The 27,439-nt window shown below is 45.9% G+C and overlaps 2 protein-coding genes across 4 annotated transcripts in view; both read left to right on the top strand.

Moving 5' to 3' along the window:
* Positions 1–3,085: 3,085 nt before the first annotated feature.
* LOC144118832 (lactosylceramide 1,3-N-acetyl-beta-D-glucosaminyltransferase A-like) lies at positions 3,086–5,508 on the top strand. Its single transcript, XM_077651633.1, has one exon. It carries the CDS (start codon positions 3,158–3,160, stop codon positions 4,358–4,360), a length of 1,203 nt encoding a protein of 400 aa, XP_077507759.1. The 5' UTR covers positions 3,086–3,157; the 3' UTR covers positions 4,361–5,508.
* A 14,430-nt stretch (positions 5,509–19,938) lies between these two features.
* LOC144118830 (NADPH-dependent 3-keto-steroid reductase Hsd3b5-like) overlaps positions 19,939–27,439 on the top strand; it is a 28,573-nt gene continuing 21,072 nt past the window's right edge. Inside the window, exon 1 of one of the 3 annotated variants that reach the window (XM_077651632.1) lies at positions 19,939–20,050. Coding sequence is in view for 2 of the 3 variants with exons in the window: in XM_077651630.1 (XP_077507756.1) it covers positions 25,291–25,355 (65 nt within the window). In the remaining variant the exon portion in view is untranslated. Of the gene's footprint in view, positions 20,051–25,140; positions 25,356–27,439 lie in introns of those variants that run through there. The other 2 variants (XM_077651630.1, XM_077651631.1) reach the window with 2 other exon arrangements.

Below are 27,439 nucleotides of genomic sequence, written 5' to 3'. Positions count from 1 at the left end.
AATAAATTACCTCACAATTTTTGACGACCACGCTTCTAAAAAGCGTAATTTATAAATTTGTACTCAATATTTTGCTATAATTTTTCGTCACGAAACTAGACTTCAGCGCTAGGAAAGAAAATAATTCTAGAGATCAAAAATTTTCACCAAATCGACCAGCTTAACAAGAGGACAAGTCGGCCTGGGTGGTGCGTGGTCATGCGGCTAAAAACAGCGCTAAGCGAGACAGGAGATCGGGGACACGACGCTGTCCCCACTTTTCGCGCAGCGCGACACGTACGTATGTCAGCAGACGATGAGCGCACGTCTGCTCCGACGAAACAACGCCAGCACTTCCCCTCACTGTTGTCCCGAAGTAAAATCATTCCGGCTAGTGCAGAGTGTCAAAACTTGTTTTATTCAATGCCTAGCGCATAAATAAACGGCAGGAACGCTTTCTACATGTTTACTACTAACCATATATACAATACACAGTGGCAAACTATTTCTCTTCATAGGCCTCACGTGGCCAACGCGAGCTCGTGTACTTCAACGAATTACCAAGTTGGAAGCATCGACCATTGCTATGATTCGCAGAAACTGGAAACGCGCCTACAAGCCTTGAAAACCCGCGCTCAACACATATCCGCGACGCCACTCCCCGACCTTTTGCCTACCACGAGCTCGCTAGCGGCTGCAGCGCCACCTCGTTTGTTTACAAACATGCAGGAGGTCCATAGCATTTCTTATATATGCACTTTTGTTGTCTGCTCCACCATTCAATGCATGAGGCTTAGTGGCTGCATATGCCACCATTCTTGAATGTGCTGTCTTTGTTTTTTTCTTTTTAAGGTAACGAAGACAGAGATCCTTCAATCGGTCCTTTTCAGTTACGTGGAGCTGGAGCAGTTGATTACCATGCCAATTTTGCAGCGTGAAGCCGATTCCCTGTTCATTGCAAACTGCAAGCTTCATGGGGTAAGACAGCACTTCGTGGGTACAAAACGGCTGCTGGAAGTCCTGGGTAAAATAATGTAATGGCGGGTTATATGGCACCTGTACTCATTGATAAGGCATATTATATAGACTTCGTATATGTGTTGTAGGGAAGACTTAAGTAATTTTCAAAACTAGGCTTTTTGAGGTAAAACTGTGGCTTTTGTGGCATGGTATTGTCAGGGCCGGCGGAATCCAGAAAACTGGTGAATCATCTTAACTAGTAATCTGGTTAACTAATTTTCAATAATAACTTTCTAACTATTCTAGTTGGGCGCCTGGTAGCATAAGAGATTTGCAGCTGGTCGTTAGTAACCGCCATACCAGTTATTACAATTTCAAAAACGCGATTACCCTCGGCGCTGTGGCTCGACAAAAATCGGCTATTTCGACTAGTTATGTCCACTGGAGGGCTTGCTTTGCCTGCATGCTCTTCGAGTGCGCATGTATTTTAGCACGAGGCAGCCAAAATTTGTTGAGCCGCAGCGGCCGAAGGTAATCGCGTTTTCGTAAATCTAAAAACTGATAAGGCGGTTACTGATGACCGGCAGGAATATTCAGGGGTGAGAATATTTTGTAGTATTTAGGGGTGAGCCTTCCAAATGTTACCGCATTCTCTTATTTAAGAATGTAGTTGATAAGACTCCCAAGTTTTTGCGTGGTGCATTTGTCATGAGCTTTAACAAATGCGCCCTTATTGCTGACGACACGCTGTTGCTGTCTCGTGCTTTAGGCAGCTGGGCCACAAAACTAGCGCGGGGTAACACCCTTCCCTTTTCATGTTTTCATGCCGGATACTTCCGTACGTTTCACAGTGTTGCGCCTGATGTAACAAACGGAGCGTACCATATTAACGAGGGAGCAGTTAGAGGCTGTACTGACCCCTAATCTTATGACAGTAGCACATAGTACAGTCGACGCTAATCCTCTACCGGCCGAATATGACTTGCAGTGTCACTTGCCGAAGACGACGTGCAATGCACAGCCCTAGAGTGTGTTTTAGTTGAACACTAGGTGTTAGCGCCTGCGGCAATAGCATAGCGCTTTCATGCAGTGGACAGTGGATCTAATCTGTTCGCGCCGTCACGGGTTCAATTCCCAGTCGCGGCAATGTTTATGTATTTATTCATTCATGGCTTGCCCAAGGCTACCCTCAAATTCAAGCTTCACACAAACCGGTTAGCCGTTTTGACCTCGTGAAGTAGTGCTTTCGCAGTAAAAATATTGCACAGTGCTTCTTAGTCTGCTCAGGTATGCAGGGTGCTCAAGGTAAAAGTTTCGGCGTGTTTTATGCGCACATAGACAGCCGTCCTTGCACGTGGATTAGCAAGTGGACGGACGTAGAGAGAGAGGACAATTAAAATGACTAAAATCTTACATTAATATTTGTAGTCACTGCAGAGAGCGTGCATGTTTATGTTAGGAACTTAATCTCGATCGTAGTTTTATCATACTGTAAGGAAGAGCTTTGTCATACCGATGACGAGCTTCGCAGTCATGGTCAATGTTAAAGAAGCATAATTACGTGGATTCGGTTCAACTTTAGGCAAATATAGCCCGGACTACCGGCGCCTCCAAGAACTCCTCGAAATAGGGTTGTCTAGAACTACAAGGACCTCTAATGTTCTAATCTAGACATGCACGCTACCTACAGTGAACAATTTTATAATTTTTTGAGAGTGAACTCAGTTAAGACATGGACAGTATAAATTAGCTCCCTCCTCCCTCTAAATCGTTTTCCCTTGTTCGTACAACCTGCAAGAGAGAAAATACAGTGCACCACTCACCATTTCTTAAAATCAGGATGAATTTTCTTTTGCGCACTCAGATGTTCTTTGACATTAAAATGATTCGCTTTGTTTACAGGAACAGCCGTCGGCATTCGTTAAATTCTCGGTGCTTCTCAAGACCGTTTCTTGAAATGCCACTCAGGGCCGAGCTAAGGGCCAGGAAGCCAGTTGGTAAATTTGCTTTTGCGCTGTCTGCACGTCAATTTCTCCTGACGTAAACCGCGCTATGGAATTCTCCAGCAACGAACAATGGCGAACCGCAGTTATGACAGCCGTGAAAAGTTTGTCCCATGCTCTTGATGATAAATTTGATCAACACAATGCAAGGTTTGTAGCTAACTTCATGTGCAGTGTCTCTCTTCGATGCCTTCCGGGAAAGACTTGCAAGTCAAATGGTTTCTCCTCCTCTAGGCTTCGGGACTGCAAAGCCGGGCGACGCCCAGCAACTAAGAATACCTTTGAGTGCGACTGTCATACTTCGCCACCGGAAGAAGCCGCGCTGGTTGGCCTTTGTCGTCCTGGTTCTCGGAACTCTGGCAGTACTTTTTTTCATCGAATGCATTACTCGTGAAGTTGGTCACAGATGCCTTCCGACCGCTGACAAAGCTGCATCTCCAACCGCTGCACCTACAACTCCTGCAAATACCACAGCGGCAGTCATTAACGAGTCATCGTCGTCCGGGGAAGAGAACTTCACCGAATGGACTGGCACGTCGGCGTGCCGTCGGCCCGACCTCCGGATCCTCTACTTCGTGCATACGGCTCCAAAGAACGTGAAAAAGCGTGCGTGGTTACGGAGGACCATAGGCGACCCGCAAATCCAGGCCTCTGTAAATTCAGCCATTGTCTTCTTCGTCGGTGTGGCGCCTGACCCGAACGAACGCCGACGCGTCGAGGAAGAGGCCTCTCAAGAAGGAGACGTGGTTGTGCTGAATTTCACGGACACCTACCGCAACCTGTCGCTGAAATTCATTCAAGGGGCCAAGTGGGTCGAGGAGAACTGCTTCCTTAACTCCACCACCACGATCGTCAAGATGGACGACGACGTTGTCGTGAACGTATTCGCCCTGTCGTCTTACGTGGACAGCCTAGCAATGAAGTGGAATGGCATTCACTGCTACTTGCACGTCAAAGTGCGCCCTCCTAGGCAGCGAAATTCGAAGTGGTACGTCAGCAAAGAAGAGTATCCACTAGAAAAGTACCCAGCCTACTGCGCCGGCGCAGCCTTCATGATGCGGCCGGCTGTTTTGTCAGCCCTCTACGAAGCTTCGACGCATGTTCCGATCTTTTGGGTCGACGACGTGTACGTCACTGGCATCCTAGCATCGCTAAATAAGGTTGACATGGTGGACATAACGCGCTATTTTGGCTTGTACGTGGGCAAAGAAATGACAACCGTGAGTAACACGATGCTCTTCGTTCACACTGGCCGGCCTAATAACGTTCGTCACAAAATCGATGAACTGTGGCAGAGTGTTCTGCGCTTGAATCAGACTCCGAGCTACCGCTACCGGTGGAGGGTGAAGGTATGCCATCGGAAGACACTTCCCGGGTTGGCTGACTGGGTAGCCATTCGATCTGGCAATGCTAATTGAAGTCTGGCTACAGGGCAATGATGGTCATAGGCTACTTGTATTTACTGATACAAATACGCATAATTAGACTCACAACTCGCCTCTAGTGCTCAACATTGCCACTAATATCTTGTATTTAATTGCATAATTAGCCGAACAGTCCAATTTTATGTGAAATTCCTGCGCTCTTGCATGCTCCCTACCGCAGTTGCGTTAGTGGCATATCCCATGTGATAACACGGTCGAAAAACACAACAGGAAATTTTCCGTTGTGACAACAGATTTTCTGTAGCGCTCATGACACTTAATGACTTTGGCCTGAAAAAATATTCTTAGTAATGACGTCACACTTATGAAATCTTCAGAGAGCGTGTATTTTTTGCGCTGATTCTGAATATGTCATTTCGTTTCAACTAAACGAATTATTTGACCAATTATGTAATACGGTATACAACATTTCTTTGATGAGCTGTTATGATATTTTGCTGCAGGTAACTTTGCAAATTCGATGCCATTAACTTCTCTTGAAATCAAGGAAAGTAAAATTGTAAAATTAGCAGCCTGCCTATTATGGTAGTTGAGTTACGCAATTTTGAATTTGCCACTTCAGGAACAGTAAGCGAAGTCCGTGTTCCCGTTTCTGAAGTGGAAGCTTGAAAACTTAACTTATCTTCTATGATATACAGCCCGACAATTATACCTTTGTTGCGTTCCGTTATGCCACGAGACACCAATAGCATACATTTAGCAAGTGCCCTGCAGAAAATGTCTCAAAAGCGCATCACAAAATCTTGCATACCTTAATAAAAAAAGTCCTTAACGAATTGCTTTACATAAAATAAAATGCAATATTTAGAATGACCTATGAGAAATACATGCCCTTGAAGATTTCATGATTGTGACTTCTTTAATAAAACCATTTTTGAAAGACCAGTGAGCCCCCTTAGATTTTTGTCGTAACAATACAATTTTTTTTGTCGCAGCAACAGTTCTGGAGACATGCGTTACACGGCTGCAGAAAAAATACTGCGATACTGCAACTAAATATGTCATTGCAATTGAATGTTAAACATTTTGTTATATTTTATGCATAATTTTTGGCTTTCTTTTACCGGAAATGTGCCATCCAGAATTCATAGACATCGTGTTTTGAATCACACATTTTGCTGTCCAAATAATTCATATGTAATTGTTATTCTGTTGCAAAAATAAACTTTATTTAAGCTTACAAGAACTGCTTGCGCGCTGTAGTGTTCTGTATACGATGCAAAAAAGACGAGGTTTCATGGCATAGAGCAGGCCAAAACTATATTAGGGGCTTTGAAGGAACTTACGCCGCGTTATGGTGGAGCCCAGGCGCTTGATGATAATTGTGTCATGTGACAGCCGAGCCTGGGCTTCAGGAAAAGTGTGCCACGTAGCCGCGGAGCCACATTAGTTGCCTTATTTTTGCCAGCAGTTCGGCCACGTATACAAATATAATGGCACAGCGCTGTATGAGTGAGGTAACAAGCATCGGCTGCTGTCGCAAACAAGCTAGACTTTCATAACCCTCCAAGACATAGCGGTTTCAAAACAGGTGTCTAATGCAATCCTTCAGAGCGATCGCTAACAAGTCCGCGCTCGCATTGCCTGGTTTTTGGTTTTGTCCTCGTCCTCCGCGCAGTTGGTTCAGAACTACCGCAGCACGATAATAAAACAGCTGGTATTAAAACGGTTGGAAAAGCCCGCGTCTCGGACCGCGATGGAACGCCGGAGGCAGCCGCGACGTCTGCGATCGTGCGGTGGGGGGCTTATTCAAATTGGCTGAAGGCGGCTGCATGCATCTACATTTTCTCGCTGTACATGCTATTAGACCGAAACGAGAAAAGAACTCTTTTTGCACGTGAAATTATGTTGCATAAAGACTTAAACCTTGCTTTTTCTAACCTTTTTTTTTTCTTCGGCTTGTAAAGAAAGGATGGACGGAAGGCAATTCTGACGAAAGCCGTCCTAATGGACGGCCAGACGCCTCGTCGACGCTTCACAATTACGCGGTTGAGGAAAGGTTGCTTCCCATGACCGCGCTTCAGGTGTTATACAGCGAAGCTGTATGCCTCTACCGTCCAAGGAAATTTTCGAGCCGTCGGCGTCGTCAGCAAAAGACGCCAGGCTAAAAATTGAATGCTACTCCGAGTGGAAAAGTGCCCAACAGCATAGAATTCGTATATAATATTGATCATAAAGCAGTCGTATTGTAAAAAATTCCAAAAAAGAACAAAAAAATTAAACAAAAACATTACAAATGAAAGAACTAAAATACTTCATGAATAAAGAAGATGAAATTGAAAAACAAAAAGAAAAGAAATATATAGAAAATTTAAAAATATTCAACAAATAAATAAATAGATAAATGTTAAATCTGCTTTGAAAGTAGGCATACAGCATAGAGCTCAGTACTCGTTTTCATTAAGAAAAAAACACAAAACAAGCACCAAAACCACATGAAGGATAATAAGGTGCGTGTGAACCATGGGATCACCGTGTTACCAATGCAACTCAAGCAACCACCTTTCATGGTTCGTGCATTGATTTAACCTTAGCAAAGAATATCTCTACAATTAGATCTCAAAATCTCAGTGTACAGCATACTCACCATAAAGCAGTAGCGAATGTCGTTGTGAAGTAAATAAGAGTAACATATGTACATTTCACTTGTCTCTGCTTTCGCTGTTTATAGTGCCACGTGTGTGAATTTTCAAGTGACGTCGCGATGGGTAATCGGGTGTCACTTTACAGCCTCGCTGCTCGACCACCTTCACAGCGTGGATTGGAGCCACAATTTTTTTGCTTGTAGATGTAGTCCACTTGGTTTGGACCTGGCCTTTCTATAACGACAAGAATAGAAATCTACAATCCTGGGAGACCTTATTACTCAACCACGAAGCAGAAGAACAACGCAGTCATCGGTCTCGCCCTGACCTCCGCCGAGTCCCAAAGGGTCCCGGCCGAAGGTTAGGGGAATGAATGGGGCTTTAGGCTATAGTCTTCCCCCCGGTAATTTTTGACGGGTACAAATTAATTTCTCTCTCTCTCTCTCTGTAGCGAGACGGAACATGCTTTTTGATTCCGCTTCATCACTTTAACGCTTTTGACGCGCTGTCCGAGGACGCCGCATATTCATTTGAGCTCTATGTAAGAAAGTAAAACAAAGATATACATGCGACCTGAATTTCTTGTGAGTAGTTTAGACTGAATGTAGTTTTGGAAAGACAATAGAGCAAAGATGTTCATGGGAGAAGAAAATAAGGCATAGTAAAAAAATTACAGGATTGCACTTCAGTCTGCTCAGTGGTTAGGGCGCTCGGCTACCTATCCGGAACACCCGGGTTCGAACCCGACGGCGGCGGCCGCGTTGTGATGGAGGCGAAACGCTAAGGCGCCCGTGTGCTGCGGGATTTCAGCTAGTTCACGTTAAAGATCCCCAGGTGGTTGAAATTATTCTGGAGCCCTCCGCTACGACATCTCTTTCTTCTTTTGTTTTCTTAGTCACTGCTTTTTCCCTTCCCTTACGGCGTGGTTCACGTGTCCGCCGATACGCAAGAGATACTGCGCCATTTCCTTTCCCCAAATGAACAATTGTCTGCTTAAGAGCGCAAAGACGAAAAGCTTTTCCCAGTGCAGTTTCTCCCTTTATGTTTCATTTTACACGACAGCGTATACAGCTCGTCTCGTCGAAAAGCCGTCGTCGTCGTCGTCGTAGTAGTAGTAGTAGTAGTAGTTTGCACCGCACGTCGGAAATATTTCCTTACGGCTCCGTTCGAGTGTTCAGCGAGATATGTGAGACAGGCGTCATTTCCTTACCTTAAAACCAATTTTAATTTCATGTTATTTCCCTTACGGCGCGGTTCGGGTGTCCACCAAGATATGTAAGACAGGCGTGATTTCGTTTTTTTAAATTGTCCAATGGGCGAGGCGTCGCACCGAACGGGCGATGGTGTTCCCTGGACTCATTGGCAACGCTGCAACATGGATCGGGCTTTATGTGAAGCACAAGCCCGTGGACTCCCGGAACGGCAGGTGAAAACCCTATATGATTTCTTTTTTTTTCGTCTAATAAAAGTTGTTTCCATCCTTCCATCCACTCTTAAAGACGATGCTTACGCGTCCTGCACTTTTTCTTTTATTTTCTGCAATTGTTGTATTGGTTTATTGCAAGAGCATTAGCTCTTACTCATCACGTTTCGACACTTCGTGGGGTCTGCTACCACCATGACATCCCAGGGCAATCTGTGGCAGCAACTACTCATCCCGTTTGGAGATTTCGTGCGGTCTCCTAGCACCCTGAGATCACAGTGCCATCTGTGGCAGCAACTAGAAAACAGCACATCTCGCATTGAGACCTCTAGCGCCATCTGCAATAGCACTGTAGAAACAACCACCTGCTGCGTGCAATGTTGACGGCACGGTCAAATATGGTAAATAGAGGTGGAACTATGTGAATATGACGTCAAGGGACGAAATGACGCGATAGTTTCGGTTTCTCGAATGCAAGATGGCGGCCTTAAAATTGATTCGGCCGTCTCATTCCTTTCCCCCTCCTCCAAAAGAATACCCTATGACGGGTAAGAAAACGGCCCCGTTACGGGACCGGTACGTATGCGCACATCCGTTCCGTTATATATATATATATATATATATATATATATATATATATATATATATATATATATATATATATATATATACTCCGACAACAAGAACGGGCACCCATCCAGGGACAGTTGTGTGCCGAATTTGGTCCGAAAATAATACCCTATGGGTCGTGGTATAGAAATAAAACCACAATTAATTAATAGGTAAACAGTGTCTATTGGTTTAGTTTGGTTTATTCGGCTTAACGCCCCAAAGCGGCTCCGGCTATGAGCGACGCCGTAGTGAAGGGCTCCGGACTGACTGACTGATGTTGCCGAGAGGAAGAAGGTAACGGAAAGTGCACGGGCCTGCCTACTGGCTCCAGCCGAGCCACGCTTGCTTCCGTGTGCAGAAAGTAGGAGGGGGTAAAGGATAGGAGAGCAAAGAGTGAAAGAAAACACGCGCAGGGCTAATATGCCCCGGGCCGATACCGGAGGCAGTGCAATACCGGGCCGACCCGTGCCAGAAGGCTCCGGAAATTTCGACCACTTGGGGTTCTTTAACGTGCACTGACATCGCACAGTACACGGGCCTCTAGATTTTTGCCTCCATCCAAATTCGACCGCCGCGGCCGGGATCGAACCCGCGTCTTTCGGCTGAGTAAACAGCGTATACCTGCAATTACTAATTGAAACGTTACCATATGCCACCGCAAGCCGAATTCTAGGCCCACCTTGACCGCCTAAACGAAGCAAATTCCGTTTGGGACGTATTTTGAGGGGGTGCAACAAGACAATGGTAGACGTGCATCGTAATTTCTCTGATAGATGGCGCTAGGTGGTGATCGTTTCGCTAGGCGGCGTGCATGCACGCGTAGCCGAGCATGGCGGCAATCCACCCCGTTTCAAAGGGTAATATTCCGTTTTTCGAGACGAGCGGTGCGTTCTTCTTCGCTTTGTCTAGTAAACCACACAACTAACGCTCGTTACTTCAACGTCTTCCAGACGGCGGCACCCTTTTAAAAATGTTCTTCGTTTTTATTTATTTATTGATACCTTTTTTTAAAATTATTCTTTATTCTTTCATATATGTTGCTTTAGAACTGTTGCCTAATTAGCTTTTACTTTTTTGTTTCATTTACCAAACGACTTAAGATTGACAGCTCGTGCGGACAGCTTCTGTCTACAACTTTCGTCTACAGCTTCCGTCTACAGCTTCCCTCCACGCCGCTCATGAGCCAAGAAAGGCTTTCGCCTTAAAATTGCCCTTCTTGCGAGCGCTGCAATCCACTTTCCTGAACAGCGTGTGGCGTCACTTGTACCGCGGTAAAATCGCGTTATTCGACCATCGTTAATTTGCAAAACCGGAAACTCGGACACCCCGCCCGGGTCTCGTAAAAGTTGCAAGATATTCTATGGCGTGAGGCTGCCTCTAATTCGGGAAGAAATATCGCTGCACGTCGGTTGATTAGGACAGGTGGAGAAGCTCGCATGTCCGTAGTTGGCCGGTGATCGGGTGAATATATTGGTCAGTAAGGTATCAAGTTGCAGAGGCTGCGCTCTCATCACAGTGATCTTTTGTGGAGAAACTGCGACGGAATGCCCTTTTGTTTTGTGCTGCGATAGGCTATTTTCTCCATTCCTAACTGTCAAAGCTCTTAGTGTTATCGCGGACCCTGCAACTTTTTCACAGTACATCGTGCGCGTGTATGCGGGGCTAGCTGTTTTGCACTTTGTGTGTGCGTATGTGTGTGTTTGGGGGGGGGGAGGAGGGGAGAAGGGGGATTTCTCTGAGCGATGGTCTTTACATTCCAGCAAACTGTCCAGTTCAGTTCATGAGATGAACGTTCTCCGCCATCTGCCTTTGTGTGTCATATCAACGCAGACGGTTGTCATCGGTGGTAACAAATGAATAAATAACCCCGACAGCTTGTACAGTTGTTATCGAGAACAGCAGAGACCGATGCAACAGGAAAAATATTATGGCTGAGTAGCAAGCGAAGCTCCAAAGGCTGGCAAAGCCGCTTCATGTCGACTGGGCTTAGATGTTTATTATTCTGGCGACCAGGAGAGCCATTTGTTTCTTTCTTCCGCTTTCGTTTATTTGAAGCAGTCTGCGTTTCGCGTTCACTCTGTTCGTTTATTTTAATTTAGAATTCAATCAGAACTGCATAAATTTGATCTCTGCGTTGAAAGTAGCTCCAGTTTGCAAGGTTCGAGATAAAGCCTATCAATTCTTCCGTTAGATTATTCGCTTTGTTGGGGAGTACGGTAGGTACCAACGTTGTTCTCGGTGCATTACATTCATGCTTTCGTGATCAAAGTAAAATAGTAAATTTTTACACACTGTGATGGCTTTGAGTCTGAGATTGCGAGCGCCTATGGAATGTTTATTTTAAATCTTAGCGCTTACCTCGCAATCAATTTCGATTTGTGTTCGCTTGCGAAACCGTGAGGCTACATCAGCTGCTGGGCTTGAGTCGCGTGAATTGTCTTGGAAGTTTGCAATGTAGCAACAATCATTGGCTTTAAAGATAATATCGCAGCCAGTTATGATAGCAATTAAAAACCCGCTGATACACACTCCAGACGCTGGGTGCATCTCCCGGGTAGATGCCATTCCCACCAAGTGCCCAGAGAAGCCGTTGCACTATGTAGTCGGATACATTTAACAATAAAGAGGTTTTTCGCCCTCAAACGACTCCCTTCCCGCCAAATAGCGTCAGCAGATTGTTATGACCCAGCTAGCCTGACAATGCGCAAGGAGCGGCGCCATAATGGAGAGAGGGGTCTCTTCCCAACTATGGTGGGAGGGGACTAACTACCTTGCCGAGCGTGGTGCAATTGGAGAACCCTCGCTTAAATGCTCCCGCCATTGACATTTACCCCCCACACGACACTTGCCCGAACTCGGATGTTTTGCGACCTTTTGCTTTTTCTTTTTTGTGTGTTTGAGTGTTTTCATGCACAGTGCACGTGTGTCTAGTTAAGCTCACGGCCGCACTGATTCGGCATTGCTTCTGGCTGCCGAAGAGGTTCCAGATGACGGAAGTCTCCTGCCTTGTCTGCATTTTATTCTGTTTATTTGTGTACTCTTTATAGTCGGGGCACACGAGTGCACGCATCTCTAATTTTTATCTGTTGGACGATTCCGCCACCGTCTGTTTCTGCCCAGCTTACTTGCCGCCGCTCTGTTGCCTTGAGGGGTGGATATTATCCCCTCCAGCTGCTCGTTTTTCTTTCTTTTTTTTTCTTTTTCCGGGCCGGCTCCCCGCGGCTGCGGGGTTAGCGGCGGGGGACAGCGCGTTTTTCGTTTTTATCTTTATGTATATTTTTCTTTTTCACTTTCTCTCTTTTCTAGTATTCTTTCCTTTGTGCCCATCTTCCTTCCAGCAGCCGTTTGCTTGTTGTTTTGTTCATGTGTCGTACATGTGTGCCAATGCCAACTCCTTAAGAAGAGGAAGAAGATCGCTGTAACTGCAGTCTTGAGAAAGGACAGGCTCTGTCCGAAACGTCGACTCAAAATAAATCTATGGCTAAGTGAAGCGTTTCTCACCTTTGCATACATACATACATACATACATACATACATACATACATACATACATACATACATACATACATACATACATACATACATACATACATACATACATACATACATACATACATACATACATACATACATACATACATACATACATACATACATACATATATATTCGGAGGTCGTGGGTTCGGATCCCACCGGCGGCAGGGTTGTTTTTCTGCTGGTTTATAACTAATTTTCTTTAAGCGATAGATTAATCTAAGTATTATTATTCCACTGATAAACACAACACAAAAAAAATTAAACATTCCCTTATGCACCTTGGTTTCGGTGACTGTTGGGTCCCTAAATAAGTTTGTCAAACGAGCCCCTCATTTCCTTTACCTTGTCTATATATATATATATATATATATATATATATATATATATATATATATATATATATATATATATATATATATATATATATATATATTAAAAAGATAACATTAAAGATAATTAAAAGAACATAAGCGTTCTTTGGAACTGAAATCACGTGGGTGCTTTTAGGGTTTACGTAAAGTTTCAGCACAATTTTTTGCTCGTTTTACTTGAATAATTGTTCCAGATAAATTATTTTTTAAAATATAGCTTGAAACGCTCAGGCGTCAAAAGGAAAGTTGTGGAGCTCCACAAATATTGCCCAATCCAGGTGCTTCCAGCGAGACAGCCTTAGCGTGGCCATTTTTATTCGGGAAAAGCGAAAGCCCGCGGAGTTAAAAAAGATACCATGTGAGAGCGCGCTCTGTGCGCCAGAATGCGCCACGATTACAGCGCTCTCATCCGTGATTTGTAAAAAACATCGCCAGCTTCGCGCCTTCTCTTCGCATACAAGAAAGGGCTTCTATCTTTGCTCGGCTCTGACGTTACCTGCGGAGGCTGGTGACGCATTCTACAATCTGCTAGTGCGAGAGCGCAATTATCGCCGCAAAAACGGGAGCCGGCTTTCTTTCAACTGCAGCCCGAACCCACTGGCGCTTATCTTAGAACCAACCACAACGCGAAGCTGTGTCTTGTGCAGCACGAAAGGCACGAAGCGAGCGATGTTTTCTACAAAGCATGAATGACAGCGCTGTAATCGCGGTGCGTTCGGTCGCGCGGAGCGCGCTGTCACGTGGTATTTTTTAAACTCCCCGGGCTTTCGTTTTTCCCGAATTAAAACGGCCACGCTAAGTCTATCTCGTTGGAAATGTCTGGGTTGGACAATATTTGTGGAGCGCCAGAAATTTCCAATTGTCTTCTGAACGTTTCAAGCTATATTTAAAAAGTTAATTAATTTATCTCGACTAATTATTCAAGTAGGACGATCAATAATTGCTACTGCAACTGTAGACAAGCCCTAACCAAATCCACTCGATTTCATTTGCGAAGAACGTTTAGGTTTTTCCAAAATTCTGCTTGAAGTTAGCTGGGACACCCTGTATATATGGCCATGTTAAGATAAGAACGGTAATCGAGGTCCCATGACCATTTTTGTTTTCAATGAAATTTTTATATGTGATGGGCAAATGTGTGTACACCAAGGAATAAACCTTAGTTTTACAAGAAACTTTGTAGTTTTCTCGGAAACAATTCGTATGTCACAAGAGGTGGAGAATGTCGTTTCTGCCAGTTCTGAAAGTTGCAAGTTTTGAGCCTCACCGCATGCGCAAGATACTTTTGCGCACATAAATATTTCTTCAGTGCTTTTTTCAACTTGTATTATACGAACAAATAAAAAAATGTTTTCTGGCTGGGTCAATCTTCGGAATAAAAAATCGCAAACTTGGCTTCTGGAGCTGCGCGGTGCAAAAAAGGCATTTTTCAGGGCATCCTTAGGGCAAGATGCTTAAAGATCTCCCTACTGAATCTTTTTCTCAGCATTTTTGAGCTACTTTTGCTCACTTTAGCCAAGTTCTGTAGCTATAGACATGGCAAATATTTTTCATTATGGCCTCAAAATTGGTCGAATTTCAAGATCTTCCAAAAGTGACAACTTTGACTTGGATTTAAAAAAGAAAACATCATCATCGATTTTCGTTAAAATTTGCCTGAATAGTTCTCAGTACTTGATAATATTAAGGCACCAGTAAAGCACTGCACCATATTGATTCAAATTACAAAAATAAGCGCAAAACTGCGTTCATATTTTCGCTGTTCAGAATTGCTTATTACTGCCTCTTAGAAAGAGTAACTGTCAGAAATTTGATTTAGCACTCACTGAACTTAGTTACATTTTGTTTACCACAATATCCGAACCATTCTCAATGATTGTAGAGCTTCTACGCTTTTGTTAGCGGTGTTCTTAATGCGTCAAAATGGGAATTAATTCGCTATTTCACGTGAAGTCTCAAGAACTGGCCGGTGGCGGTCAATCGTTTTTTGTATCCTCTAATTTACTGATCGTAAGGTACATTGGTATGTAATCAATTCTTTAAAAATATTAGATCATTTCTTGGTTCTTAGAAAATTTTTTATATGTAAGCATTAATATTAATATATTTGTGAAGCCGATGTTTCCGCACCTGGATCTGTTTACCTCTGTGTTCAATGGCTTTACAGGGCACTGTCAGGAAACAGAACGTCGTCTTCTGAGGGGAACAATTTATCTGCAAGTTTTTTAATCAGGAGGAGTTTTAATCGGGACGAAATTTGCAAATGGGATGCCTTTTTATGTGCTGAATGGAATACAGAAAATCGTAAATATAAATAAACGGCAGCAGATTATTTCGGTTTGCGCACAGTCTATCGTCCAGCACGAAGCACAAACCAGATCACAGTCTCTTCTATTCCAAAGCAGCGGTGGAGGCCACCTAGGATGCACTGCCTTCATTTGATTGAACGTACTTCCACATGGGGAGCGTCTGAACTCCAGGCACTTTCTTTGCCGTTTTCCATTCTTCCTTCTTAATTTCGGGAAAGTCTGCAAGCTGCCTATGTCGGAGCTCCAGAATGATGATGTTCTTTAGCGTTCCTTGAATTGCGTCTACGAAGCCTCTGGCTGTTTGTATGTCCTCACTTCCAGGCTTCCGCAAGTGGTGGTGTGATGTTCGATGTTTCACTAGCCCACCAACGCCGTTGCAAGCATTTTTGCTGTGTCCAGTGACCAAAAACATCCATTTCGCCTCTTAACATTCAGGGCTTTGTAGCTCATGAAACTGATATTTATTCCTGAAGTGAGCGGGAGCCCCGTCGCTCACACATGTTATATTGGTGCACATTGGTGCGTTTTCTTCGTGGTGCGCTTTGATGTCCGACAGAGCCAAGCATGCATAAGCTGAATCATGAGAAATACCATCGGAAATAACGGTGCAGTTCAGAGTCGATTTTCTTTACGTGACAACGCAGGTAAACACGGTGATCTGCTTTTTCTGCCAATGGTACGCTGGTACTGCGTCTGAAAGCACTACTGTCCAGTCTTCGGCGAAATCAAAATGCAGAACAAATGCACCTCTCTTGCAGCTGTGTTTTTCTTCATGTATTGCTCTTGCTTGCGCAGATCTAATATAGTTGTGAGGAATCCATTTCAAGGTCATTCTTAGAAATTCTCTCATAAATGATGAAGCGGTCAGAGTTTTTTGAACCAGCTCACCGTATTCCCATGAAGCAATCAACACCTCGTCCTCGCTGCTCATTTCGAATTTTTCCAAAGTGAAAATACCATCTTGTGGACAGTGCTCAAAATTCCCGAGGAAACATGACGCAGTAGGTTCCTGGCATACGCAGAGACTGTGCATATCGTCGGGAGAAAATGACCTGCCGGAGGCGTTGTGCAGTCCCACAAGACACAACTGACAGTTTGCACAGCACACGCAAACACACACTTGCAACTTTGGCGAACCTTTCACCCATTTAGGAAGAAAGGATATTAATTTTGTGAGGCCAACCTGGGAGGCAGGGTGAGCTAGCTTGTAGAGGTGGTATGCTTCTCGCAAAGACCGCGTCATGAAGCGTTTAGGTACCCATTCCTTCTCTCCCTCCTTTTAGATTCTCACAACATCATTTTTGTTCGGAGTCTGTCTAGATCAATCGAGTTCATTCATGGTGTAATATTCTGAAACGGTGGTGATGTCTTCCTGTTGTAGTTTACATCATGTATATCTCTCCTGTGTTGACCATACGCCTTCTTCATCCACCATCTTCTTCGATATTTGGATAACATACCTCGTTGTCTCTGGAATAACTTACTGCACATATTTCACGGTTAGGTTGCGTGGTAGCAGTGTCAGTAGCTGGCAACGCTCTTGAAAGGACGTACACCTATTGTAGGCAGCATATAGGTTGTCCTCCCAACTGCTGCATTGCGCACACTTTTCTTCTGACGCACGCGAAGTCTCTGGGACATTATATGCTGCCTGTATCCCCGATCGTATTTTCGTCACCATAGCTGTTGCCACCTCTTCCTGCTTTCGCTTTTCATAGGAAAGTCTGAGGCGTTTTTTTTTAGAAAGCTCGGTGGCTTTAGGGGCGAGATTTCGGAGGTAAGGCTGACACTTGAATTTAAATTTTTTACGATTAATTCCCCAGGGCGGAACTCTTCGAACGTTTCGGTTGACTCTGCCTGCATATTATCCATGTCTTCCTCAGAACGGAGGTAACAATTCTGACAGATGAAGTCACTTTCTCGTACTCTGAGAACTTCTTCGGGAAGTAGGGCTTTCTTGAGAGCAGCGATATTGATTGTCTTTACACTGCGAAAACTACGTCCTTTTTCAATTTTCTGTTCCTGCCTTTATGAGTAGTCGGCAAAAAACGTTCTCCGCGGAAATTTCTTCATGAATGCAAAAATTAACCGCTTCCGAAGATTATCGCGGTACAGAAAAGCAGGCGACATATGCAGGGCCCAGGGTTGCTTTTCCAAAAAAAAAAGGACATGGACAGATGGATGGATTTTTAACACAGGCTGCCCATCGTCGACGCTGATGCTGTTTCGGTCTGGCTTACGAGCTGAGACTGAGATACCAAGTATGCTTGTCGAGGGAGCCCTCCAGCGCAGAGAAAACACGTGAGTGCAGAAAATGACCCCACCGTCTACCAGGCCTGCAAAACGACACGCAAAACACGAGATCCGAACAACATCCGCTCACCGCTACGACAGGGCTGCCTCGGTCGAAGGTCGAAGGCTGAGGCAATACTGCCAGGGCGTTCAGGAAAGCTGTGTGTCGCGGTGGAAAGATGATAGCGGTGACTAAAGCCTCGGTGCGGCGGCGGCACACACGGTGCTATGAAATTCAGGGTCGCGCCGGGCGTTATACAGCTATAGGAGCGGCTGCCAAGTGCAGTTCATCCCTGGAACGGCGGTAGCTCGTTAAAGGCACCTTGAGAGTCGCGACGGGTGAAACAAATGTTTGCATAAACTACTACTAAGCACACGTCACACCAAAATGACGTGCTAAAATATGGTCAGAGTAATTTAAGTCCCACTGTTAGAAGAGTACGAAAGCGAATAGGAGCTTTAAACCTTTGATTGCAAGGAAAAAAAAAACACTTACAAATTACACTGAAGAACTCAGAAACTATAGCGTTTAAAATTTACCCACATGCAACCAATACTACATCCAGCTTCTGATGATTGCGCATCCTAAGAGGAAATAATGAGCCGTCGTAGGAATTGAAATCATGAAGTCTGTTTTGTATTTATTTTCATATTTTGAAGCAATATAATGCCGCACTTTTCTGCTGCCTTAAAGTTATAATGTACTGGGGATCATTCAGGCCAATATTAATAAAAATCGATGATGACGCATTTTTTTTTAAATCCAAATCAAAGTTGTCACTTTTTTGACGTTTTTGAACTTCGGCCAACTTTGAGGCCATATTGAAGAATATCTGTCAACTCGACAGCTACAGAACTTGTGAAAAGTGAGGAACAGTAGCTGAAAAATACAAAGAAAAAGATTCAGTGAGGAGATCTGTACGCGTCTTGCCCTAGGGCAACCCTGAAAAGTGCCTTTTTTGCATCGCATAGCTCCAGAAGCGAAGTTTGCGATTTTTTGATCAGAAGATTGACACAACAAGAAAACGTTGTTTTATTTGTTCGTATATTTGCTCGTATGGTAAAAGTGGGAAAGAAGTATTTAAAAAATACTGATGTGCGGAAAAAATTTATCATCTATGCAATTAGGCTCCAAACTTGCAACTTTGCGATTTGCAAAAACGACATTCTTCACCTCCTCTGACATACGATTTTTTCCGAGAAAACTCCAATGTTTCTTTCAAAACTAAGGAAAACTAAGGTTCATTTCTTGGTGGGGACACATTTGCGCATCACGTATAAAAGTTTCATTTAAACAAAAAAATGGTCATGGGATCTCGATTACCATTCTTATCTGAACATGCCTATATATTTATATGGGCAGCTTAAGTTAAGGACAGCGCAGCGAGCCATGGAAAGGAAAATGGTAAGTGTAACGTTAAAAGACCGGAAGCGGGCAGAGTGGGTGAGGGAACAAACGCGGGTTAATTGCATTCTAGTCGAAATTAAGAGGAAGAAATGGGCTTGGGCAGAGCATGTAATGCGAAGGCAAGGCAACCGGTCGTCCTTAAATGTAACAGAGTGGATTCCAAGAGAAAGTAAGCTTAGAAGGGGGCGGCAGAAGATTAGGTGGGTGGATGAGATTAAGAAGTTTGCAGGCAAAGGGTGGATGCAGCGCTAAAGGACAGGGTTAATTGGAGATACAAGGGAAAGGTCTTTGCACTGCAGTGGATGTAGTAAGGCTGATTATGATATATTTACACTCACACACACACACACACACACACACACGCGCGCGCGCGCACGCACACGCACACGCACACACACACGCACACGCACACACACGCACACACACACACACACACACACACACACACACACACACACACACACACACACACACACACACACACACACACACACACACACACACACACACACACACACACACACACACACACACACACACACACACACACACACACACACACACACACACACACACACACGCAAGCCTTCTTCCACATACGTAATGCCGTATTGGCAGTACTGTTGGTTAAAAAAAGGGCGGCTCGGTACGATTTTGTGTTGACTACCGTGCGCTCAACGAAATTACCCGCAAAGATATCTGCCGATGCCACGAATTGATGACGCTGCTGACTCTCTCCAAGGCGCCAAGTATTTCTAGACCTTGTGGGGATACACTCGAATTCCTTGTACATAGTAACGGCTGCCCGTAATTATCACGCGATCCAATGCGCGCGCCGTTCGGGAGGTTTTCGAGGGAGGGCACTCACACCGCCCCTCTTCCTTTTGCGCCCCCGCAGCGACACCGCTGCGGAAACTTTCTCTTTTTCCCCTCTTAGAACGGAGAGACATCCTCTCCACAGACAGGGAGAAGGCGCGGTCGCGCGGTTTTCCCGTTGCTCGCTTGTCTTCTGGCGGAAGGCGTGCACACGCACGGACACATATCTGCCACGGAGACCGCTGCCGTTATCGCCCGGCCACCGCGTGTGAACCGACCGCCGTGGGCCGTGAGCGAGGAGCAACGCGAGGTGAGCGGAACCTTCCTCGCCCACCATTTTGTGTGCGTTCCACCCTTTTTGTGCATTTCACCCCCGTACGCGAGCGGAACACTCCCTCATTGCGGCGGTTGCTTTGTTGCTTGCTGCTAATTGTATTGCTCGGGAGCAATAAACGCTCATCCGAGTAGCATACTCGTGTTTGTCCCCTCTAGCCCGAACCCGCCGTGGTTGCGACTTACCGCACCGCGGGTCGGGGGTCACAGCTCTGACTGCTAAGGCATGCACGCTAATGCTAGAGAGCGACTACTGTTTCTAGCCCTTTGAGCGTTATTACAAGGGTAACCCCCATAACCTTGGACCTACGCTCAGGTTATTGCAAATACCTATGCACTAGGCCGATAAAGAAAAAAAGTTCTTTCGCAACCCCCGATGGACTTTACGAGTTTAATGTTATGTCCTTCGGCCTCTGAAACGCACCAGCCACATTTGAAAAAATGATCAATACTGTACTTCGTGATCTGAAGTGGAGAGCCTGCTTGTGTTACTTGGATGGCATTGTTATCTTTTCTTCAACTTTTCAAGACCATCTCGCACGGCTGAATGAGGTTCCCACGTGCCTCTCTTCAGCGGGCCTTCAGCTGAACACCAAGAAGTGCCACTTTGAACAGAAGGAAATTAAAATTTTGGGACATTTCGTTAGCCACGAAAGCATTAGTCCAGACCCTGACAAAATCATCGCGGTCCTGAACTTTCCGTGTCCTCAACGGACTGCAGATTTGCGCAGCTTTCTCGGCCTGGTGTCCTAGTTAAGGCGTTTTATTAGAAATTTTGCAACTATTGCTGCTCCACTTCAGGAACTACTTAAAGCGCACAGCACTTTCGTGTGGACTGTCCAGTGCGACACTGATATTACCAACCTGAAGCCCGCCCTCACATCGGACCCTGTCCTTGGCCACTTCAATGACACCGCTCCAACCATCCTGCATACTGATGCCAGTGGTCGCGGTCTCGGCGCTGTACTTCTGCAGCGCGACGCAACATCGCTTGAGAAAGTGATTGCGTTAGCCAGCCGGACCCTGACTCCAGCTGAGAAAAATTACACCATTACCGAGCAGGAATGTTCAGCTGTCGTCTGGGCAGTCCAAAAATTCCGCCCTTACCTATGCGGTCGCCACTTCAGAGTTGTGACCGATCACCATGCTCTTTGCTGGTTGTCTTCGCTAAAAAATTTGATAGGACGACTTGGCCGTTGGATTCTACGCCTACGAGAGTACCACTTCGACATCCTTTATAAATCGGATCGCCAACACTAGGACGCTCACGCGCTTTCTCGCGGCCCAGTTTCGGAATAAGCCTGTTATTTTTCTACGCAATGCCTTTCCTCCTTTGACCAGAGCCGACCTTCTCCGACGCACATCACAGCAGTTTATTTTGACGACTCCGACAACAAACACGCTCTCCGCTCGCAGCAACTAGCCGACGCCTACTGCCGTCCCATCATCGACCGCCCCACCGGCGCTTCGAACCTTACCATGTCCCGGCTCCGCCGACAGCTACTCAACTTCAAGCTCGAAGATGGCATCATACGCCGCTACGTATATTGCCCCGATGGAACCCGCTGGAATCCAGTCGTGGCGCGTGTGTTTCGCTCCCATATATTAGCGGATCTTCACGATGACGCTACTGCCGGTCACACGGGTTTCCGCAAAACCTACGACCGCGTGAAGCGACGTTTCTTTTGGCCTGGCCTATCCTCCAGCGTTGCTAAATACGTCGTTTCCTGCCTCATTTGTCAAAGTCGCAAACGGCCGACTTCCCCACCCGCTGTCCTCCTACAACCCCTTCCCTGTCCCGCCACGCCTTTCCAAGTCGTCGGCATCGACATATATGGTCCCCTGCCTCTCTCCGATCGAGGTAAACATTGGGTCATCACAGCTGTCGATCACCTTACGCGATACGCCGAGGCAGCACCCGTGCCCACTGGCTCGGCTCAAGAGGTTGCAAATTTGTTTTTGCGATCTATTGTATTGCGGCGTGGTGCTCCACGGGTGCTCCTAAGTGACCGCGGGAAGACCTTCTTATCGACGGTCGTTGCTGAAGTTCTTCACGCATCATCCACCCTTAATAAGACAATCTCAAGCTACCATCCCCAAACAAACGGTCTAACTGAGCGTTTTCGTCGCACTCTATCGGATATGATCTCTATGTACGTGACACCGGATCATCGAAATTGAGACACTATTTTACCGTTCGTCACTTTAGCTTACAATACAGCAATACAGCGGACTGCCGGTTACTCTCAGTTCTTCCTCGTTTACGGCCGTCCTCCCACAACAATTCTGGACAGTCCTTTCTTCTCTATGCCTGAATATACCTCCACATCAATACCTGCCCAGTTCGTATCCCGTGTGGCCAGATGCCGCCACGTTGCTGGCCTCAACACTGAAGCCTGCCAGGAAGACCGCGAGAGTCGCTACGATTGTACTCATCGTGTGGTCTCTTTCCGACCAGATGACGAAGTACTCCTTTTCACACCACTGCACACACCAGGGCTTAGTGACAAATTTCTCCACCACCACCTTGGTCCCTACAGGGTCATCAATCGAACTTCCCCAGTGAACTACAGTGTCACACCTGTTGTTCCCGCAGCCGATCGATGCCACCGTGGTACTGAAATTGTCCACGTTTCCCGCTTGAAACCGTTTGTGCGCCGCGGAGCATCGGTTAGGAGCGGCCAGGATGGCCGCTTCCGACCCACCGGGCAGATTGTGTGAGCCTTCCAGGAATCTTCTTCTTTCACTTGTACATACCATCATCATCCCGCAGCTCCGCCTGTGGCACGCGCCTCGGGTCCGCCATTAGAATAAACGCTAGGCACGGCCGTCTTGCCATCCAGGCCTAGCCTTCTTCCACAAACGTCCTGCCGTCTCGGCCTGGACTTCCTTCACAATATGTATGTGTGTGTGTGTGTGTGTGTGTGTGTGTGTGTGTGTGTGTGTGTGTGTGTGTGTGTGTGTGTGTGTGTGTGTGTGTGCGTGCGTGTGTGTGTGTGTGTGTGTGTGTGAGTGCGTGTGCGTGTGTGTGTGTGTGTGTGCGTGCGTGTGCGTGTGTGTGTGTGTGTGTGTGTGTGTGTGTGTGTGCGTGTGCGCGCGCGTGCGCGCGTGCGTGCGTGTGAAGGAAACTAGCAGTCTTCGAAACCAAGGTGCGTAGGGGAATTTTCGTTCTTTTTTTTAATTTGTAGTGCTGATCAGTGGGAGAATAACACTTCGATGAATTTCTCGCTTAAAGAAACCTACTTATAAAGCAGCAGAAAAAACAACCATGCCGCCAGTGGGATCCGAACCCACGACCCCCGAATATCGCTTGCGGTGCTCTACCGACTGAGTTAAGGCGACAGCTGTCCAATCTGCTGCTCTCGTGGGTATTTATGTGGGTATAAACCTACCTTGAAAGTGTTCACCAGCGCCACCCTCGTCCACAGCGGCCGACGTAGCACGTCCTGTGTTACCGCGAGTGTGACGCGGAACGTCATCAAACGGCGAGGACAGAAACGGTGCGATAGCCCTCGTGTTGTACCTATGGCATCAAGATTGCCAAAACCGAGACCCTCGTTAAGATATTAGCAGACAAGGTAAAGGAAATGAGGGGCTCGTTTGACAAACATATGAAGGAAGCCAAAAGTCACCGAAACCAAAGTGCGTAGGGGAATGTTTATTCTTTTTTTTAATTTGTAGTACTCATCAGTTGGAGAATACTACTTCGATTAATTTAAAGTAAGAAATAAAAATAGAAAACTCGAAAACGACAAATCTCCTTTGATATCAGGCGTACAGCATATGTCTCAGTACTCGTTTTCAATAAGAAAAAAAAACACAAAACAGGCGTCAAAAGCACATGATGGATGATCAGGCGAGTGTGAACAATGAGAACAAAGTCCGACGCGTTCCGGTAAACATGAGGTTTGCAGCTGCTTTGTAAGGGAGTTGAGATCATTGTAAGTCCTCATATGAAGTGTGAACCGCATAATGTATGATAACGGCGCGTGCAAACAATGCCAAGCACGTTCCTTCTCCTCGCTTGCGTTTCCCGGTAAACATTCCGACAAGCTACTCCGAGTGGAAAAGTACCCAACAGCATAGATCACGTAGTGACGTCACTACGCTTTCATATATAACAGGGAGACCGGTCTAGCAACCCATTCAGTAAATCTGTGTATATCATACTGATCATAAAGCAGTCGTGAATGTCGTCGTGAAGTAATAAAGGGTAATATAAGTACATTTCACTTGTCTGAGATTTCACTCTTTGTAGAGGCACGTGTGTGAGTTTTCAAGTGACGTCGCAATGGGTAATTGGGTGTCGTTTTACAGCTTCACTGTCCAAGCGCCTTCACAGCGTGGATTGGAGCCACAATTGTTTTTTATCTCTTTTCTCTTAATGTTCTTCCGAGTTCACCTGGATAACTTGGGTAGTCTATTCTCCTAACTACCATGCAGGGTATGTTTGGAAAGACAGAGAGAGAGAGTGAGTGAGTGGAAAAAGAAACGTGAGGAGGTTCACTAGAAGTAAGCACCTGTTTGCTACCCTGCACTGGGCAAATGGGTTACGAAAGGATGCCAAATCTATAAGAGAGGCGAAATAAAAACAAAGAGTGTTAAGCAATGAACCAAAGGCTTTTCGTATGCGAAGCTAAAAGCACTGATATATGTACGCAGTACACGTCTCTAAGGCCCTTGGTGGCCTTTTTTGTTACCCAAGCAATTTCTTCAGGGCGTACGCAACTGTGTTTCCCCTTATTGCGGACACGAAACGGGGCAAAAAATTTCCTCACAATCTCTAGAGTAGAATTTCGCAGTGAAAAAACATAAACAGCGCTGCTGGCCGTCTGACAGAGCCACAAGCTTCTTCCTTTTTTCTGCGACGCCTAAGGTTGCCTAAAAGGCGTGCTTCGCGTCAAAACCCTCCGCTTGATGGCGGATATCATTCGTCCCTTTCTCAGCCACTCAACTTGTCATTCCTGTCACCATGAGATAAACGATTTGATCATTTGCTGGAAATAATAGTTGAAAACAAGGAAGCCATGACACTCGCACCATCATACATTCAAGGACGCTGGCTGTGTGATACAACGTCTCGCCCTCGCCCAAGTGCCGGCCTTCCCAAAGAGGAGGGGTCGTCTTTCGCGCCGAAGCGCGCAGTAGTAGCCATCGCGGATGGCTCGAGTCTTGCTAGGTCCATAGAAAGAGCGCCGCCCGATACCCAAACAACGAATGGACACCAGGATCAGTACAAGCCACAAGACAGACGCGCAAGCGGCTATGCTCGAAGCCGACAGGTGAGGAATAGCCATCATTCCATCGAGCTTTATTTTCACTGCTAATGCCACTATTTCAGAGATCTGCATTCCTTATTTGCGGCTGATAAGGTTGAGATGTTTATGAATATCCCCGACCATCACGTATCGTGTGAGCGGCATGTCCTGTAACGGCAGATTTACATTTTCTGCACTACTCATTTCGTTCCTCTCCGTATTCCTCTTAAAATAAGCCCTCCTCTCTAAACTCACTATTTTCTAGCTTTCAGCAGGGTAGCGATGGCGAGCTAAGACAGATAAGCTCGGGAAGAAGGAAATACTTCCTTTTCTATGTTGTTCAGTGACATTTTAAATAACACTCACCTAATCGCAGCTTGTGGCTATCTTGTCTGCGAGGCTCTTAAGAAGAAAACATCGAAGAAGATTCATCACAGAGTGAATAGCAGACCCACAGGGGAATGCCCGTTAATGTGCAAAACAGGCAAATCGAACTTTGGCAAGCTTTGAGGAGCGACAGCTTACTCTAGATATTGAGCGTTATGTAGTCATAAACATCACATATGCAGTCGAAAGTGTTCCAAGTAGAGTTCTATTTGAGATTTTCTTTAATACACTTGATATAGACGCGACAAAAACCTTCAGTTCAAGTTAGCCGAATCTTCAAATAAAGCAAGTTTGATTTAACAGGGATCATTTGTTTAGTATAAACTCTCTAAATTTCCACCCTTTGTCAGAGTGACGAAGAGAGATAATAGCTGCACCACTGCCAACCTGGTCATCCGTGAGGCCGCGCCCGACCACCGGTCAACTTAGTGCTCGTTAACATGGTTGATATCTGCGCTGCGCGTCTCGCGAGAAGGCTTTCGGGTACTGCAGTCATCGTAATCCCGTTTCCAATCCGCTGCAGGGCAAGATCCTTTCCGACTGATTTCCTAAAAGTCTTTTCCTGCACCAGCCTATCCCAGTAATTATTCTAACCACATCCTAAATTTTATTTAGTTTTTCATCTTGAAACGGCCCGAAAGCCACCACGGACGGATAAGCACTTCAAGCAGAAAGAGCGCTGGCGTCTGCTTGAAGCGTTTTGCTCTACATTTTCGCATTCACTCTTATTCAACTTCAGAAGAGAGTACGAATCAACTATCCAATCTTTAATGCCTTTGAAATACGTTGTTTCTTCGCTGGGAGCGCACTGCAGTGACCCGGCTGGCCCTCCGTTATCTGTTTACCGCACTACCTGGGTCTTACAAATCCACTTATTAGGATTTCAGCTATCATATCCTCATTGTGATTTTTCTGTGATCGTTACTAAAGCTATGCAAAAGGACAACCATGGCAGAGCCGGAAGCCAAGGAGAAATCCACTCGTAATCTTATCACATGCCATCCCAAAATCAAGCCTTCATGAAGCATTCGCTGAGATCTTTCCAATTCCCTCCGAGCAAAAAAAAATTTGCTCTCTCAGGCCAAACAGAGGCGGTGCCGTCCTTCGACGTTTGGCTTTCGACGCACTCGTTACGCCGCTCAACTATCTCGGCTCTTGTCCTCGCCAAGGAAGTGCGTGAGCTCAGCGAGTATTACTGTTTATTTCTCACTATTTCTGTATTCTCGTCAGCAGCCGGAACCACCACAGCGAGATCATCACTGGTGACGCGTAGATGTAGTGGAAAAACTCAGTCATCGACATCAGCACTGGCAGTTTAATAACGTTCACTGGCCCTATATAGAATCCATGAGAAGATTAATGGAGAAGTAAAAATTGGAGGACGCTTAAGCTTCGCCTTCAAGAGTGGAACGCGACAGCATGTTGAGGCACTGCCAGGGAGTCCACGGAACGTGCCGTTCGGCACGACGCCTTGCCCGTTAGACAAATCGCCCTGCTACGTATGATGAAACGGACGCGCGGAGCGGCAAACCGCGTAGAAAGGCTGCCTTGCCGAAACGCGGGAGAGTCAAGTTGCAGTGGTTGTTCGTCAGCACATCGTTCTCGACAAACCCGATGCCACGAACGCCAGCATAGCTTCCGCGCCGAACGAACGGGCAGCAAGCCGCAAGCTTCGTGGTGAACTCGCTTTGGATGTGCGCTGCGTTGTTCGCCGCTCACCG

Source organism: Amblyomma americanum, chromosome 2 (genome assembly GCF_052857255.1).
Source record: "Amblyomma americanum isolate KBUSLIRL-KWMA chromosome 2, ASM5285725v1, whole genome shotgun sequence".
Lineage (NCBI taxonomy): Eukaryota > Metazoa > Arthropoda > Arachnida > Ixodida > Ixodidae > Amblyomma > Amblyomma americanum.
The sequence above is the reverse complement of the archived record's forward strand: the minus strand, read 5'-3'. Positions and strand labels throughout refer to the sequence as shown.